Raw genomic sequence first — 19,417 nt, forward strand, 5'->3', positions numbered from 1 at the left:
CATTTTTAACCATAACATTTTCAACATTTTTTTGTATACAATCTACATTAACAATCTAAATGGACCAAAAAGAGACAATAGAACAAACTGTCAATGGCAATGTGAGATTATGGTAGCTAGTCTGGCCCTAATTCAGATTATTATTTAAAAAATTATGTAAACCAGGGCGGGATTAGCCAGCGGCGGCTTCCCGCATGCGCGATTCATTTGCAGTCTGGACACGGAGGGGTGAACATCTCCTGCTCTGACTGCTGCTCGAGGACTGGGCCGCCTGTGAGTGCTTTGGGACCGGGGCCCACGGCAGCACCCGCTGCTCGTTGAGAAGCGTAAGAACGATGCGTACTTTCACGTCAGAGTCTCCAATAACACCAGAAAAAGTCACTAGTCGCTTTTTTTGAAAATGTGTTGCTAGAGGGGTCTGAATACTCGCTAAATATAGCGACAAAGTCGCTAAGTTGGCAACACTGCTGCTAGTATGTTCAAGTAACGTAACTTTATACTTGAAAAGAGTGAGCGGCAGTCCTCACAGACCGTTAGTTACTTTGAAGACTATTTGGCCTTTTACTTTTGATGACACACACTATCCCCTTATAAACTGGCTCATTTAAATCTAGATGGAAAAGTCATTTTGTTGTTTATCCTTAACATTTGAAAATAATCTGCCTGATGTTTTTCTGGATCATTTGTCCATCTTCAATGAACTGGAGGGAAACGGTCGTTTAGTTCTTACAAATTATTTTTTGAAAATGTGAGAATATCCTGGACATATGGCTCGTGAACACAGAAGGGAAGCCTGCCTTCCCCGACTTCAAACCAGAGACAGAGACGATATAAAATGGGCTTTCAGAGAAATTTAAAACATACATGATAAAATCAAAAGATTCAAGTTGAATTCATCTCAATAAAAGGTGATTTTTATATAATTTCTCAATCATACATGATCCTACAGTACATGTAGAAAATACATAATTTCTTAGTTTATATATGTTTATCATTGTGCTAATTAAGTCTCTCTCTCTCTCTCTGTCTCTTTCTCTCTCTGTCTCTCTCTCTCTCAGGACAATGTTAAGTGTTGTTTATTCTCATCCTTGGTGGTCAGTGCTGTACAGGGAGGTAGAAGGGATCCAGTCCTTTCTGCATAGTATGTTGGAACATGTATAGGCCTCAGTCTACAGACTCTTCCAGATCACAGTCCCTGATCTTAGCGTTGTCTCTGACCTCATCAAATGTATACGTCTTCAGTATCACTCCATTTCTGAAAACGGTGTGAAGCAGATCCTGGGGAAAGAAGAGCGAGAGAAAACTTTACCTTTTTTAAAATGATTTAACCAGGCGAATCAGTTAAGAACAAATTCTTATTTACAATGACAGCCTATTAGCGAACAGTGGGGTTAACTGCCTTGTTCAGGGGGCAGAACGACAGATTTTTTAAATTGTCAGCTCAGGGATTTGATCCCACAACCTTTCGGTTACTGGCCCAATGCTCTAACCACCTGCTGCCCCAATATGACTTTTAAACAACTCCATATTAGTCCCAATATTTATTTCTGTTCAAGCCTCAGAGAGTAATAAAAATACTTATATCTATGGTTTAAGGACGACCACTTGTTTAAATGACTTACTGGACCGTATTCCTCCAGGTCCCCCTTCCCTTCTTCCAGTGTCACAAAATCTCCTGTTGGTGTTCTGTGGAGCGACAGACGACCTTTCTTTGATCTTTTATTAGGGTCAGCAACAGGGTCCTTGAACACATTCAGCTGTAATCAAAAGAACATAATACAACAGTGGTCACCAGATCACTTCCTGAGTCCAGATCACTTCCTGAGTCCAGATCACTTCCTGAGTCCAGATCACTTTCTCAGTCCAGATCACTTCCTGAGTCCAGAGTCAAAATGCAAGCCAAGATCTACCATTCAAATTTTTCTTCTTCTCTCTAGTCATGGTTTTAAAAGTTTACAAATCTCCCAGTATTAAGTTTGCTGTAGCTTTCTTTTACGCCTGCTACGTTACTGCTGACACGGTCATCTGAGCCATCCGATCTGTTGTGATTACATCATGTAGGTCTGATATCTGATTGGAGGTTAACTTTACAGTAATACTATTGGTCAACAACAGATTTTGAATCCAAACAACTCAGATGTTACAAAGGGTCTAAGATTCATTGTCTCTGTCTCTTAAGTGTTCCTGCCCTGCACTGGTGATATATACCTACAGTACTCTCCCTCTCTCTCTCTCTCTCTCTGTCTCCCTCTCTCTCTCTCTCTGTCTCTCTCTCTGTCTCTCTCTCTGTCTCCCTCTCTCTCTCTCTCTGTCTCCCTCTCTCTCTGTCTCCCTCTCTCTCTGTCTCCCTCTCTCTCTGTCTCCCTCTCTCTCTGTCTCCCTCTCTCTCTGTCTCTGTCTCTCTCTCTCTCTCTCTCTCTCTCTCTCTCTCTCTCTCTCTCTCTCTCCCCCTCCCTCCCTCTCTCTCTCTCTCTCTCTCTCTCTCTCTCTCTCTCTCTCTCTCTCTCTCTCTCTCTCTCTCTCTCTCTCTCTCTCTCCCCCTCCCTCTCTCTCTCTCTCTCTCTCTCTCTCTCTCTCTCTCTCTCTCTCTCTCTCTCTCCCCCTCCCTCCCTCCCTCCTGTGAGCTTTGGGCCATGGCACAAGCCAGGGTTTCTTCATCTCTCTCTCTTTGACCATGTTTAGAATAATGCCTTGTAATGCTTGTTAATGCTTTGTAACTTAAGCTATATAATGTTATCATTCATTTTACAACGTGAATGATAACAGTGAATGATATTTTATTAAATACACTTGTATTTAGAATTCCATTCTTATGACCATTCCTTGACCTTAGTCAGCTAAATGTATAATACATGATTTAACGCTATTGTTCTTACATGTTGCTCTTTATCTTATGGAGTCAAACCGTTCATATTGATAGTCTTAGTGTTTATTACAGATCGCTATGTGATGTATATATAACATGCTTACATATAAGATATTGCCCACTACAATAGTAACGAATTACAGTGTTATTACACAGGAATTAGAGCAGCTTTATATAAAGTATTAACAAAGACTTGGGCTCTTTCCCAATTCATCTTTCCTCTCCTCCTCTCCTAGCCTCCTCAAAAAATTATTGGATGAGAAGAACCGAGGGGAGGGACCCTGGATCTCTCTCTCTCTCTCTCTCTGTCTCTCTCTCCCTCCCTCTCTCTCTCTCTCTCTCTCTCTCCCTCCCTCTCTCTCTCTCTGTCTCTCCGTCTCCCTGTCTCTTGCTTTTTCGGAAGGAAGCAAGGAGAGAGAGGACACAAGGAATTGAGAAAGAGACATGAATTTTACAACAATGTCATCTCGTGAAAATGACTGGACGTTCACTGACTCACCCCCAGTCCGTTGGTCACCACAAAGCTACACTTGAAGCAGCAGCTGAGCAGGTCCCGGGTCAGTTTTTGGAGTAGGGCACCGCCCGACCCAAAGCCCACGTTCTCTACACTCCACCTGTGTTTCTTCATCCCCGCCACGATCTGGGAAAAAAACGACAGAATACCCGAGGGGTGAGTTCAAGGTCATTTTACTGAACCAAGCCCTACTTATACTATTCATTTAAAAGCAGTGGATTCCATTCCAATCTTACCCGGAAAAGCCCGGAGTGGTTCAAAGCTTCTAACAAGTAAGTCACACAACGGATTCAACTAATCCTAGTCTCCAGTCAAGACAGTGATTAGTTGAATCAAGTGTGTGGCTGACTGGTTACAATAAAACCTTGGGACAACAGATACGATTGGACACCACTGGGTAAGAGGTTAAGAAGGTAGGAGGCTCAGGTAGGCGGGTGAGTACAGTGAACCTACCTCCTGCAGAGTGTTGATGTCCACACCATCCCCCTGGATGACTCGGATGTAAGGGGGTAGCACCTTGTATCCTTTGCTGTTCTCTGTGGTGCAGAACTTCCTCCCTAAAATCTCCAACACCTTGGAATCAGCAAGATGGTGGGAGGCATGTTCATAGTCCTACTCTCTCTTTAAAGATTTGAATGTATTTTATAATGAGCTGTAGTCAGAAGACTAACATCATACTGGTCCTACACAGTGCCAGTGATACTGCCAGTGAGACTCATCCCCTTTCTCCATTAAAACCCGGAAAAAACGAGGCCAAAAAGAGAACTAAACAGAACCAGAACCGATGGTTCATCAATGTGTTTCCACCACCAATGGACTGTTGTAAACTACAAACACTAGGTGATGATTTATCCTTCTTTACCTTGAGGACCGTATCTAATGGGTCTCCTGAGTCTGGCCTGATGACCAAGGGTGCGTCAGCGCTGCGGGACTCGATGAGGCTCCTGAGGTCCTCTCCCCATATCTTCTCACAGGCGTTGTAGATATCATAGCTGTCGCTGACGATGGACACGGGCACGTTGGGGAACTGCCTCACAATGTGCTCAAAGGCATCTCTCTCGTGGTCCTTACCCCAGGCGGTGATGGTGCTGGTAATAATATATTTATCCGTTGGTAAGCAATACAGTATATTTGGTAGAGCAAGAAATCACTTAAACCAAAGCGTGACTTAAATGGGTTTGAGAAACACAGAGGAACAGTAGTACAATACAAAACCCAGAAGAGGGAGCTAGATATCATGCTTTGAAAATGATAGTGAGAGTAGATGAGTTCTCTGGAATGAATTAAAAAGTTAAACTGACTTGTCGACAGCCATGTACATACAAAAATCAGTCAATTTCTACAGTGTGATTGCTTGCTTTAGCTCTAATCTGTGCTAACTGTGCTCTACCCGCTGTGTCTACCTGTGTCTCTGTGTTACCTGTGCTCTGCAGCTGGCACAGAGAAGCCGGGCACAGGGTCTTTGGTGCCGTAGTACTTCTTAATGACACAGATACCAGCCACCGTGTCTGTGCCTTTAAAGTTCACCAGGTGGGCAGATGCTCCGATGCCAGCAGTCTGAAACCAGACAAAAACATCACGTGACAGGAACAACTAAATAGTACGGCTGTGTACTAATGGTGTATGTATAGAAGATGAGAAACTGAACAGGTTTTTTGATTACAAAGGGTGTGTTCATAAATTCACTATGGAGTGCCAGAGTGTGCTTAGAGTGTGCTCTGGGCGTTAGTAAACTCAGGGTGTTGTCAGATTGTCCGTTCGTACATTGAGTGTTTTGCTCTCAGAGCGTTCAGAACACTGGAAGCTCTGGTCGAGGAGTAGGGCTGATCCGAGTGTTCTGACCTCACAACGGCAGTCAAGCACCCAAGCTAACTGGCTAACGTTGGCTAGCTTTCTAGCTACTTCCAGACACAAATGAGAGAACACCTCACTCTGACCATTTTACTCTCCCTAGCAGAGCTGGTTAGACTGTTTTCATGTTGTCTAGGGCGTCAGTGACTGTAACTGTGCTGCTGGCAACAATTTAATAACGTTTTTGACATATAACACCGGTCATATTCAATGGGTGTTGCACGTTAAAAAATGAATCCGTTATTTTGGGGTGGCAGGTAGGCTAGTGGTTAGAGCGTTGGGCCAGTAACTGAAAGGTTGCTGGAAAGAATCCCCGAGCTGACAATCTGTTGTAAAAATCTGTCGTTCTGCCCCTGAATTAACCCACTGTTCCCCAGTAGGCTGTCATTGTAAATAAGAATTTGTTCTTAACTGACTTGCCTAGCTAAATAAAGAATATATTTAAAATAAAATTCTGCGCTCTGAAATGGGAGTAGATAGCGAGGGTATTTATGAACGCACCCAAAGTGTTGAGAAGTGGAAGGTTCCCAAACTTGGTCCTGGGCCCCCCTTGGGTGAACTTCCCCCCCCCTAACACTACACAGCTGATTCAAATAATCAAAGCCCAGGACTAAGTTTGGGAAACCTTGGCGTAGAGTAGTGTTTCTCAAACTTTTACTCTGGGACCCTGAGACATTTTACAATTTTGTTTTAGCCCTGAGTTAGCCCACCTGACTGAATAGATCAAATACATGGAACGGCTGAGGAAAGGTTTGGGAAAGGGCCTTTGTTTGACCCCAGGTTGACCTGCTGTATTATGTGATCCATGTATGTCGTATGCACAGTATGATGAATCAAAACACATTTATCATAATTATCATCAATTACAGTAAGTACCTCTTGCGATGAGACTCCCCTGTAGCCAAAGTCATGCAGCTTATACTCCAGTTTGTCCAGGTTCCCTGATGTCTCCAGTAGATACCTGGCTAGGATCTTCTTCTGCTCTCTGGAGTTAGTAGCTACTGTGATGGGGTACCAGATCTGCACCAGGATCGTCTGTTAGGAAGAAGAAGAGAGGAGGTGAGTGGTGTAAACAATCTGGTAGAGAAGGAGAAGAAGAGAGGAGGTTAGTGGTGTAAACAATCTGGTAGAGAAGGAGGAGAAGAGAGGAGGTTAGTGGTGTAAACAATCTGGTAGATAAGGAGAAGAAGAGAGGAGGTTAGTGGTGTAAACAATCTGGTAGAGAAGGAGAAGAAGAGAGGAGGTTAGTGGTGTAAACAATCTGGTAGAGAAGGAGAAGAAGAGAGCAGGTTAGTGGTGTAAACAATCTGGTAGAGAAGGAGGAGAAGAGAGGAGGTTAGTGGTGTAAACGGTCTGGTAGAGAAGGAGGAGAAGAGAGGAGGTTAGTGGTGTAAACAATCTAGTAGAGAAGGAGGAGAAGAGAGGAGGTTAGTGGTGTAAACAATCTGGTAGATAAGGAGAAGAAGAGAGCAGGTTAGTGGTGTAAACAATCTGGTAGAGAAGGAGGAGAAGAGAGGAGGTTAGTGGTGTAAACGGTCTGGTAGAGAAGGAGGAGAAGAGAGGAGGTTAGTGGTGTAAACGGTCTGGTAGAGAAGGAGGAGAAGAGAGGAGGTTAGTGGTGTAAACAATCTGGTAGAGAAGGAGAAGAAGAGAGGAGGTTAGTGGTGTAAACGGTCTGGTGGAGAAGGAGGAGAAGAGAGGAGGTTAGTGGTGTAAACGGTCTGGTAGAGAAGGAGGAGAAGAGAGGAGGTTAGTGGTGTAAACGGTCTGGTGGAGAAGGAGGAGAAGAGAGGAGGTTAGCGGTGTAAATGGTCTGGTAGAGAAGGAGGAGAAGAGAGGAGGTTAGTGGTGTAAACGGTCTGGTGGAGAAGGAGGAGAAGAGAGGAGGTTAGCGGTGTAAATGGTCTGGTAGAGAAGGAGGAGAAGAGAGGAGGTTAGTGGTGTAAACGGTCTGGTGGAGAAGGAGGAGAAGAGAGGAGGTTAGCGGTGTAAATGGTCTGGTAGAGAAGGAGGAGAAGAGAGGAGGTTAGTGGTGTAAACAATCTAGTAGAGAAGGAGGAGAAGAGAGGAGGTTAGTGGTGTAAACAATCTGGTAGAGAAGGAGGAGAAGAGAGGAGGTGAGTGGTGTAAACAATCTGGTAGAGAAGGAGGAGAAGAGAGGAGGTGAGTGGTGTAAACGGTCTGGTAGAGAAGGAGGAGAAGAGAGGAGGTTAGTGGTGTAAACGGTCTGGTGGAGAAGGAGGAGAAGAGAGGAGGTTAGCGGTGTAAACGGTCTGGTGGAGAAGGAGGAGAAGAGAGGAGGTTAGTGGTGTAAATGGTCTGGTAGAGAAGGAGAAGAAGAGAGGAGGTTAGTGGTGTAAACAATCTGGTAGAGAAGGAGGAGAAGAGAGGAGGTTAGTGGTGTAAACGGTCTGGTAGAGAAGGAGGAGAAGAGAGGAGGTTAGTGGTGTAAACGGTCTGGTAGAGAAGGAGGAGAAGAGAGGAGGTTAGTGGTGTAAACGGTCTGGTGGAGAAGGAGGAGAAGAGAGGAGGTTAGCGGTGTAAACAGTCTGGTAGAGAAGGAGAAGAAGAGAGGAGGTTAGCGGCTTCTGTGATGGGCTACCAGATCTATACCAGTATGGTCTGAGAGAGGAAGAGAGGAAAGCGTTGGTGATGCTGGGGAAAGTAGAGAGGAGAAGAGAGGAGGTTAGCGGTGTAAACAGTCTGGTAGAGAAGGAGAAGAAGAGAGGAGGTTAGCGGCTTCTGTGATGGGCTACCAGATCTATACCAGTATGGTCTGAGAGAGGAAGAGAGGAAAGCGTTGGTGATGCTGGGGAAAGTAGTCTCTTTAGTACATCATGGACATGAATCAGCGCTACCTACTATACAACATGTATAGATAAATACAAATCAAGCACTTACAGGTGGACCATACTTGCGAACATAAGCAAGAATTTAAAATTAAACAAGTTCACACGCACAAAATGCATATCAGCTAATTAAAACTAGTCGATTTATTTGCATGTGACATAAATTGAAATTTTAGCTGGTCCCATCAGATAAAATGGCACATGTTAGCCTTTTGCTAACCTCACCGGGTAGCAGTGATTACATCCTGGCACAACTTCTGCAGCCAATTAAAATCGTAGACGTAGTTGGACGTGTTCCAACACTCGTTCATGGAAGCGTCCTTAACATACCTCAGTCCAACAGCACGTTCTGATCATCAAAGCAACTAGGCTATAACGTGTATTTGACTGACTGGTCAAATTGCTCCCTGTGTGAAGTGCATAGTCCATGTAATTGTCGCAGATTGTGGCAAGGGTTCGAATCTCAGATGAAATGAAATGTAGAAATGTGTGTGTTGGAAAGGGACGTAGCCTACAGCTTGAAAATGAAAAAGGAATTAAATGTAATCCTTGCACACAAACACACTGCTATTCAAATGAAATCAAATGTATTTATATAGCGCTTCTTACATCAGCTGATATCTCAAAGTGCTGTACAGAAACCCAGCCTAAAACCCCAAACAGCAAGCAATGCAGGTGTAGAAGCACGCATTGCCTGCATTATTATAATAATCCACTTTGTCACATGCATTTTGAATCGAGCATCAAGGACCGGCATTAAACTGTTTTTTCCTCAACAAAAAAGCTTGATGCGAGGTGGACTCGAAATCACGGTTAAAAAACACTATATATAACAAATATGAATTCGGAGGGTAGAAATGATTAAATATTAAAGCATTAGACTTCTCACTAAAGGCATCAGTCATACAAAAGTTATACTTAAATCCGAAATGGATCTCTAGTAAATTAGTAAGAATGTCTCACCCCATGTTCAAGAATGGCCTTTTTCCCTTTATTCAGATTACAACTGCTCACTTTCGGTTGTTTGAAAATGAAATCTCCAAAATATCGTTATTTTTTTAAACAAGCCTTAGAAAGTTGGTTGCAATTTCAGTTTAATCCACCTGAAAAGATAGAACAAATAATACAACAAATATTGTGGTTAAACTCAACTATACTAATTGATTATGATATCATTTTTTGTAAATGATATCATAAATAGGACTGGTGGAGTTATGTCACACATGCAGCTAACACAGACATATGGAAATGTCTGCTCTACCCAAAATTACAACCAACTAATTGCAGCATTACCATAAAAACAGAAAAGGCAAGTAGAAGGGGGAGAAAGTGAGGGACTTGTCAGTCGGCCCTGCATTAAAGACCATAAACGGTTAAAGAAAATTGTGATAAATAAAAAAACATACCCGTTTAATTTAAGGACCAAAAAATTGACAGCTGTGCCATATAAATTGCAAAATAGTTGGGAAGAGATTTTCGATGTACCGATTCCATGGCACATGGTTTATGAATTGATACGCAAAACAACGCCGGATTCAAAACTTCACATTTTTCAATTTAAATTATTATAGAAAATTCTTGCAACCAATAGAATGTTATATATATTGGGGGATACAATCTTCCCAGCTCTGCAGATTTTGCTGCGAGGAAGCAGAGTCAGTAGATCATTTATTTTGGTACTGTCCATATGTAGCTCATTTTTGGTCACAGGTCCAGGAATGGCTGAAGAATTGCAACATTTACCTAGAACTAACACTGCAGATAGCAATACTGGGTTATTTGAAAAGTCATCGTTAAAATAATTATGATATTATTGATTGATTATCTTTAATTTACAAACTGTAGAAGCTATGAGAATAGCACGGTTCAGTACTTTTGTGAAGCATCACAGCACAGTTGAAAAATATATGGCTGCTAGAAATCCAAAATGGATGGTGTTAAGAGATAGATGGGAGGGTTTGAATGGAGCTGAAGGGTGGGACTAATAACAACAAGATAACCAATGTAAAACATACGGGGTCTGTAAAATGTATATAGGTTCAGAAATGTTGTGAAATAGCACAGTTACAAATAGAAATCAAACTGGATGGACATCAGAAATAGAGGAAGGAATAAAAACAAACAAAATATAACTATTGTAAAACAGATTGTGTCTGTGACATGTGTATAATATGTATAAACTGAAGGTAGAAGCCTAAGTGTTATTGTTTATTAGTTTACTCCAATTGGGGGAGGGGTGGTAGGGATTGCAGGGAATAATAAAGTAAAACAATAAAATAAAGTGTGTATATGTACACTACCGTTCAAAAGTTTGGGGTCACTTAGAAATGTCCTTGTTTTTGAAAGAAAAGCACATTTTTGGCCATTAAAATAACATCAAATTGATCAGAAATACAGTGTAGACATTGTTAATGTTGTCTGTAGCTGGAAACGGCTGATTTTCAATGGAATATCTACATAGGCATACAGAGGCCCATTATCAGCAACCATCACTCCTGTGTTCCAATGGCACGTTGTATTAGCTAATCCAAGTGTATCATTTTAAAAGGCTAATTGATCATTAGAAAACCCTTTTGCAATTATGTTAGCACAGCTGAAAACTGTTGTGTTGATTAAAGAAGCAATTTAGACTAGTTGTGTATCTGGTGCGTCAGCATCTGTGGGTTCGATTTCTGGCCATTTTGAGCCTGTAACAAGACCTTTCTTCTGAAACTCGTCAGTCTAGTCTTGTTCTGAGAAATGAAGGCATTCCATGTGAGAAATTCCCAAGAAATTGAAGATCTCGTACAACGCTGTGTACTACTCCCTTCACAAACAGACGCCTCACAAGTCCTCAACTAGCAGCTTTATTAAATAGGACCCGCAAAACACCAGTCTCAACGTCAACAGTGAAGAGGCGACTCCGGGATGCTGGCCTTCTAAGCAGAGTTCCTCTGTCCAGTGTTTGTGTTCTTTTGCCCATCTTAATCTTTTCTTTTTATTGGCCAGTCTGAGATATGGCTTTTTCTTTGCAACTCTGCCTAGAAGGCCAGCATCCCGGAGTGTATGTATGTATGTATGTATGTATGTATGTATGTATGTATGTATGTATGTATGTATGTATGTATGTATATGGATACATATATTTACCCCAAAAACATATGGGGGATTGAAAATGGGGGTCGGTAGGCCTTGTGAATGTTGACCTGTTTAAAGGTCTTACATCGGCTGCGGAGTGTGATCACACAGTCTTCCGGAACAGCTGGTGCTCTCATGCATGTTTCAGTGTTATTTGCCTTGAAGCGAGCATAGAAGTAGTTTCGCTTGTCTGGTAGGCTCGTGTCACTGGGCAGCTCTCGTCTGTGCTTCCCTTTTGTAGTCTGTAATGGTTTGCAAGCCCTGCCACATCCGACAAGCGTCAGAGCCAGTGTAGTAGGATTTGATCTTAGTCCTGTATTAACGCTTTGCCTGTTTGATGGTTCGTCGGAGGGCATAGCGGGATTTCTTATAAACTTCCGGGTTAGAGTCCCACTCCTTGAAAGCGGCAGCTCTAGCCTTTAGCTCAGTGCGGATGATGCCTATTATTCATGGCTTCTGGTTGGGGTATGTACGTGCGGTAACTGTGGGGACGACGTCATCGACGCACTTATTGATGAAGCCTATGACTGATGTGGTGTACTCCTCAATGCCATCAGAGGAATCGCGGAACATATTCCAGTCTGTGCTAGTAAAACAGTCCTGTAGCTTAGCATCTGCTTCATCTGACCACTTTTTTTTATTGATCTAGTCACTGGTGCTTCCTGCTTCAAGTAGCCTAGTAAAGGATGCATCAGTGCAATATTGCCAAACAACATTTTGTTACAGACCAATGGTAAACCTTGAGTTTGTAGGTTCAAAATATTTTAAGAAAATGCCATTGGTTGGTGGATTGAAAATCTAATATCTTTGATAGGCTGAAGCAGAAGTTGTGCCAGGATGTAATCACTGTCACTTGGTGAGGTTACATGCAATTGTAAATAGTCTATTTTAAATTGGTGGATACTTTAAATGCGTGCTTATGTTTTGAAGTATGGCCCCAGGCTCTTTTAGAAGCCTTGCATCTTAATGTTGTTGTTTATTAAGGAGCCCTGACACCTTTTACCATGAGCAAGATATAAATAGACCACAATGCATCTGTCCAAATGACGTTGTATCCCAAGGACATGTACCAGATATAGAAACTGTGCTGAAGCATGACTCAAAGATGCTATGGTAATGTCAATAGTGAAAAAGGTCGGTTTAGGCACCGACTAGAGGCCTGATCCCAGATCTGTTTGTGCCCTCTTGCCAACTCCTATGGTCACATGAGGAGTTGGCAAGACAGCAAAGATAGATCTGGGACCAGGCTAAGAAGCCATATAACATTCAATTCAATTCAATTCAAAGGGCTTTAACGGCATGGGAAACATATGCTTACATTGCCAAAGCAAGTGAAAAAGATAATAAACAAAAGTGAAATAAGCAATCAAAAATTTTCTAACTAACCTCTACCCAGTTCGTGAGCCAGTAGCATTCTGGGTCAGTACTCTCCACGGTGAAGAGGACATTACCCCTGGGGATCACACTACCCTCAGGAACAGCCTTGATTTCAATGGGCAGGTGGCCGTCATACTTCTGAAACACATAAAATCAGGGATCCGTACTGTAGCATGATTAGACCACAGAACAATAGATGGTTTTGGGTTATGATAGAGTACGAACATTTATAAGCAGAGTCCTTACAAAAACAAAAACAAATCTAAACTATTAACAATAATATTACATGTAGCTCCTTTAACATGCAATACACACAAAAACCCATCTGCTGCCCTTATACCTCCAGTATGTACTCCCAGCCCTTTTCGTTGAACACATCATCCTGAAAGTGTTCACGGTAAACTTCCTTTGCTTCTGTGATCTTCTGTGGAGTCACCACTTTCCCTGGGAAGGTGAGAGATGACCGATATGGGAGGTCGACACATGAAGGATGTGGGAAAGATGGAAAACGTGTAATTGTGAGAGGAAGCTGGGACCAAATTTGAAAAAAGTTAAGAATAAGACAGTATAAATTGTAAAAGTGGTGTACTAGGAGTGTACTAGGAGTGTACTAGGGGTGTACTAGGAGTGTACTAGGAGTGTACTAGGAGTGTACTAGGAGTGTACTAGGAGTGTACTAGGGGTGTGTACTAGTGGTGTGTACTTGGTGTGTACTACGTGTGTACTAGTGTTGTACTAGGTGTGTACTTGGTGTGTACTAGTGTTGTACTAGGTGTGTACTAGGTGTGTACTAGTGTTGTACTAGTGTTGTACTAGGTGTGTACTAGTGTTGTACTAGTGTTGTACTAGGTGTGTACTAGGTGTGTACTAGTGTTTTACTAGGTGTGTACTAGTGTTGTACTAGGTGTGTACTAGTGTTGTACTAGGTGTGTACTAGTGTTGTACTAGGTGTGTACTAGATATGTACTAGTGTTGTACAAGGTGTGTACTAGGTGCTGCTCTTTTTCATGGTCCTTCGAGCCAAATGGTCAATTTAGTAATAATAAGAATGATATTTGTCTTACCTTTCAGATACTTATGAAGGATATACTGAAGCCCATAAAATACAGTTTTATCATATTTCACTTTCTGAATCTTAGTGGATTCGGTTTTCTTTGCCCGACACTCGAAGTAGGAGTAAACCTTGCTGGTGTTGGGAGGGTACTGCTTGTAATGTGTGACCTGAAATTAGATTATAGAAATACAGTTAATGACAATTATAAACTGGGTGATTCGAGCCCTGAATGCTGATTGGCTGACAGATGTGGTATATCAGACCGTATACCACGTATATGACAAAACACTGCTCTAATTACATTGCTAAACAGTTTATAATAGCAATAAGGCACCTCTGGGGTTTGTGGTATATGGCCAATATACCATGGCCAAGGGCTGTATCCAGGCACTCCACGTTGCGTCGTGCTTTAGAACTAGCCCTTAGCCATAGTATTTTGGCCACATACCACACCCCCTCGGGCCTTATTGCTTAATTATACCACAGCGTTGTTGAATACTCATTTCTGATTGGCTAGAAAAGCATTCTAGAATGGACATTAAAACCAGATAACAGGACAGTTGGAAAAATATATCGGGACACCTTGCAATCATGATGCAATATGCCCCTACACATGCAGACCGTACTTGCTACAAAGTTACAGAAAGCTAAACCAACAACCACACAATCTGAAATATGATACATTGTAAACACAGGTCCAATGATGAAGAACGGGGCTCCCGAGTGGCGCAGCGGTCTAAGACAATGCATGCTGCAGTGCTAGAGGCGTCATTGCAGTCCCTGGTTCGAATCCAGGCTGCATCAAATCCGGCCGTGATTGAGAGTCCCATAGGGTAGCACACAATTGGCCGGGATAGGCCGTCATTGTAAATAAGAGTTTTGTTCTTAACTGACTAGTTAAATTAAATAAAACTAATCGAACAACTGGGTTGCATCTCTAGCAATGAAAAGTATGATTTAGCTTATAAAAAAATAAAAAAATGTTTTCTTTGGTTAACTGTGGTATAAGTGGGATAAACACCTCCGTTCTGTACATTACCTTGGGAAAAATGTACTCTGCAAAGGGACGAGGCGGACGTCGTCCATTATCTCCAAGGTAATGTACAGAACGTCAGCGTTTATCCCTCACTAATTTGACAATACTGAACCTTCATGGTCTCACACACATTTAACATCAAGTGTCCCTACAATCTGCTTTACACTCTGTAGAAATCTACAGTCAGAAGAAAACATGCAGATATCTCTACAGGTGTATAATAAACAGGAAACAGGAAGCAAATATTTGCTACTGAGATTGTTTGGGGACTTGTCATCAAAAATCTGCAGTTTCCAACAGGTGTGTACAATTTTCTCCTTTGCCCAGGAGAAAAATACTGTTGGTTAAATAAACTGTCAGGGATGATGATATGATATTTTTGTTTTATGAAATAACCATCCCACTCTTCCTCTGCATGCTCTGTGCTAGTGACCTTTGGTATCACTGGCAGCAACTGTCCTACCCTTCTCTTCACCCCGATGAATTTAAACTCTAAATGTCACCCAGTTATACCCGGTCTCTGACGTACTCTGCTCCTGCTCTGTGGGACCTGACTGAGTACTGTCAAAAACAAAAGCATAAACAAATGCAAGATAGGAACTAAAAACTATTGACAACATGACCATTCTTGTTGGTGAAGTCTTTGTGATAGTACAGATGTAGGATCTTAATTTGATCACCCAGTTGTTGCAGGGAATTTGGAAATGCAAACTTGTAGTGTATATTCAATGTTTAAAAAGGCTTCTAAAGGCTTGTAATTTCCACTTGAAAAATTACGACTTGATTTGCCCTAACTAAAAATGTATCAACCCCTACTAAATTGTCCATTAATTATAATCCACACAATAATTCACATTTCCTGTTGCTGCAGGATTATTTTCCTGCTGTGAGAAAATAATTAATAGCATACACCTGTATGCCAAACAAACTGTCTGCATGCTATTTATAATATATGCAGCATAATGCCAAGGTAGTCAAAGAGGTGTTCTCTCCAAAGCTACTTGTTTCTGACCAGCAGCTCCAAAAGCAACAGCATTTATTGTAAATGCGGTGAACTGTGGAGACCATTGTGTTCACTTCTTAAAGGAGAAGTATCCTTTTTTAACAATCATTTAAAAAAATATATATATATATATAGAAAGGCCCAGACACCTTTTTTGTGATTTGAAATGTTTTTAAGAAACTTACCCCAAACAGCAAATCACTTCCTCGTTGTGTAGTGTGGGGACCCCACGAATAACATGCTCCAAAACACCATGAATACGTCCTTGTTACAACGGCAACGGCTTTAGATGTTGTACACATGAAATTGTGTAATTCCGAACTTTATCCGCAATGTTATAATCCCTTTTGCCCAACACGTTTCCCCTATCCAGCTGTTCCATTCACAGTGTAGCCTGCTGCTACAGGTAACTGCCAAAATAACAGAAACAACTATATAAAGTGTCTTAATAGCACGTTGGGCCACCACAAGCCGCCAGAACAGCATACTTTCAGTATACTTTGTATTCTTCATTTACTCAAGTGTTTCCTTTATTTTGTCAGAAATATAACAGAAGAATGGACGGAGAGGTATCGCTCGTGTCTAAACTAAATGGAATATAACGTTGGGGATAAATATGGGAACGACAAAACTGTCTGCATCACTATACTGAGAGCTTTGCCGTTTCTAAAATGACGTTGGTTGTTTGTGGAGTCTTTGTTCATGTTTTTTTTGCGGAGGCCCCAATACTACACAACGAGGATGAGGAAGTGAATCGCTGTCTGGACACTTATCCTTTAATCCCTTCAAAAAAAGTAGAAGATCTTCTTTCAGTAGTTTCAGTTCGAGTAGTTTATATTAATAATTCTGTTGCCAAGCCAACTTCTATCTAACGGGCATCAATAAAAAGTGATTGTTTTTGGAAATAAACTTCTCATTAAGGCCCTCCCAGTTGGTGACGTCTGTGGCAGCTCTAAAACAGAACAACTCAACAGTACTGTCAGCATATCAGGCCTTGAAATCCAAGGGCAGATTAAATCCTTGTCCTCAAATGGCAACAAGTCTAAATGGATATTGAATAATCTATCGGAGCATATGGTTCATCAACTATAACAATTATAGCCAACATCAGGTCATACCAGTGTATCACCATATCTATAAGCTATGTGGCTGGGTGTGGTTCCTGCTAGTACTGTGATTTATTACAAGGATACACTGTAGCAAGGTGCATCTGCAGCCGGATCCTTTACTTTTAATATGACAAAGTACTTAAATAAAAAATACTTGAAAGTACTATTTAGCTGTTTTTGGGGGTATCTGTACTTTACTGTTTATATTTTTGACAACTTTTACATTTACTTCACTACATTCCTAAAGGAAATGATGTACTTTTTACTCCATACATTTTCCCTGACACCCAAAAGTATGCGTTACATTTTGAATGCAGGAAAATGGTCTAATTCACACACTTATCAAGAGAACATCCCTGGTCATCCCTACTGCCTCTGATCTGGCAGACTCACTAAACACATGATTCATTTGTAAATTATGTCTACATGCCTGCCCCAAGCCATCCGTAAAAAAAAGTAAAATGTAAATGGTGCCGTCTGGTTTGCTTAATATAAGGAATATGACATTATTTTATAATTTTACTTTTGATACTTAAGTATATTTTAGCAATAACATTTACTTTTGATAATTAAGTATATTTAAAACCAAATACTTTTAGAATTTTACTCAAGTAGTATTTTACTGGGTGACTTTCACTTTTACTTGAGTCATTTTCTATTAAGGTATCTTTACCTTTACTTTCCACCACTGATGACATTAATTAAACGTACTACTGCCACTATGTTAAAAGACATGGCAAGAAAAACACTAAAGAATATATATTTTTTAAACACACAGATAAAATGTTGATCTGGGCTGGGTTCAATGACTTATTGCAGCTTGTTATGTTCATGTTTCACTGTAAACAGAAAGCTATAGGAATTACTTTCATTTTCATTTCTGATGAAGAGATACCATTATTTTAACTTTCAATATAATGGGCTCTTATAATATTATTCAGACTTCAGGTGACCATAGAAGGCGACCATATAACTCAGATATAATACTGTAGCTATTGTAACGTTATAGCAAGAAATGGTATGTTTATCATAGACGAGTTGGCTTAGCTGGCTGTTCTTGCATTATACCTTCAAATATAATTACAATCAATTAGAACCACCACACACTTAAGACATAATTTCACGAGACATAGTCCTAGGTATACTACTGTCGCTAACTAGTGCGTAAACCCAGTGTATAATGGCACTCACCTTGTATGAATCGGTAGCCAGCAGGAAATTGAAGTCTCCGTGCTCCATGTTCCCCTCGTGATTGTAAAATCTGATTGCTGAAGGGCGGGGACACTCAGCCACGCGCTGTCGAATCTAAAGTACAAACAGAGATAAAGAGGCGAAGCGAGAGGGTTGACTTCGCCTAAAATCTGTCCGCGCGAAAATAAACATTTAAGCATACCAAGTGAGGAGTTATTGTATTGGGGGCAATGAGAGAGAGTCGAATTTGGTCAAACTAAAAGTAGATTTCTAGTTTGATAGGTGAGACTTATTTGATTGAATATTAAGTTCCATAACGCCTAGGTTTCGAATGTACTGAGTTGTGACCCGTTGTTCACATGCGTATCTGCCCTCTCATTGGCAAAACATTTCCCACCTGATCTCGTCTCTTCCCGCCTTCCTTTCGCCTTTGCAGATATGTATTTCCATTGTTAGAGCGGTCCGTCGACCATCTTGTCAATATAATAGATACTCTTTGGTACAACACGGTACAAATACATGGAGGTAGACTATGTACTTAGGAATGTTGGGGACACACGTAACAAGGATTATTGCCTATTATCCAGGCTGGCCTCAGAGCCATATGTAAGAAATTGTACTTATTGTGTCCCTTTGTTTTTCTCACACAATGCTATGGACATACAGTGGCGACCCGTCATTCAGGGCAGGTGGGGCAGAGCTAAATATATATTTATTTTTGTGAGTGTTGCTTGTTTTGCATGATATTTTGACATTAATACGTGTCACATATCAGTTTGCAAACAATGTAAAAAAAAATAATTGCGTTAATAAAGCCGCATACAAACTTAGTCTCTTTTTTGTTTTCTTGAGTAAGGCAGCTCCAAAATGCAGGTGTTTCAGCCTAGCTCAGTGCTTTATGTGGTGATGGGGGAGCCAGCGGAAAATAAATCTTGTCATATGAAGTGCTCATCGGCCATTGGACATAAACATTACACAACGAGTTAGAAATCACAAATTCAACAATAGGTGGCTAACTGCAAGCATTGCAATGCAATCACTAGCCTGCTATTCAGTGGAGTGGATGTGTGGTCCCAAGTCTGGGTTTAAAGGGTCTCTTTTCAAAGCTTAAAAGGATAAACATTCAACATTGGCCATGCTGTCAATCCAGCATGACTTCTGCCTCGCTCAAAACAACTGGAAACTCAGAACTGGGAAATCTGACTTCAGTGAGTTCAAGACAACTGGGAACTTGGGGAAAAAAACTAGCGCCGACTGGGAAAATACGTTTTGAACGGTCATCCAACTCGAAATTGCAAGTCGGGAGCTCCGACCTGAAGATCACTGACGCCATCATGATTCGACCTTGTTTTTTTCCCCGAGTTCCCAGTTGTCTTGAAAACACCATAAATCCTGAGAATGCCAGACTTTGATGACAAAGTTTGACGACAAAATTTACCCGCGAAGGACC

At 41.3% G+C, this 19,417-nt stretch overlaps 1 protein-coding gene across 1 annotated transcript; it reads right to left on the bottom strand.

The window, feature by feature from the left end:
* Positions 1–892: 892 nt before the first annotated feature.
* LOC120066497 (nicotinamide phosphoribosyltransferase-like) lies at positions 893–18,067 on the bottom strand. The gene is made up of 11 exons (XM_039017911.1): positions 17,968–18,067; positions 13,639–13,795; positions 12,915–13,018; positions 12,584–12,712; positions 6,108–6,266; positions 4,801–4,937; positions 4,243–4,468; positions 3,834–3,953; positions 3,366–3,506; positions 1,623–1,757; positions 893–1,278 (listed from the first exon to the last, which is right to left on the bottom strand). The coding sequence occupies exons 1-11, from the start codon at positions 18,013–18,015 to the stop codon at positions 1,165–1,167; spliced, it is 1,470 nt and encodes a 489-aa protein (XP_038873839.1). The 5' UTR covers positions 18,016–18,067; the 3' UTR covers positions 893–1,164.
* Between the last annotated feature and the right edge of the window lie 1,350 nt (positions 18,068–19,417).

Source organism: Salvelinus namaycush, chromosome 21 (assembly GCF_016432855.1).
Source record: "Salvelinus namaycush isolate Seneca chromosome 21, SaNama_1.0, whole genome shotgun sequence".
NCBI classification, from domain to species: domain Eukaryota; kingdom Metazoa; phylum Chordata; class Actinopteri; order Salmoniformes; family Salmonidae; genus Salvelinus; species Salvelinus namaycush.

Bases quoted from the DNA above. Each gene is read 5' to 3' on its own strand.
- LOC120066497 (XM_039017911.1), bottom strand. From the start codon at position 18,015: ATGGAGCACGGAGACTTCAATTTCCTGCTGGCTACCGATTCATACAAG. The intron at 4,938-6,107 runs GTACTTACTGTA...GTCTGGTTTCAG, and splicing joins GGGGAGTCTCATCGCAAGAG to ACTGCTGGCATCGGAGCATC. The intron at 1,279-1,622 runs GTAAGTCATTTA...TTCTTTCCCCAG, and splicing joins ACCTGGAGGAATACGGTCCA to GATCTGCTTCACACCGTTTT.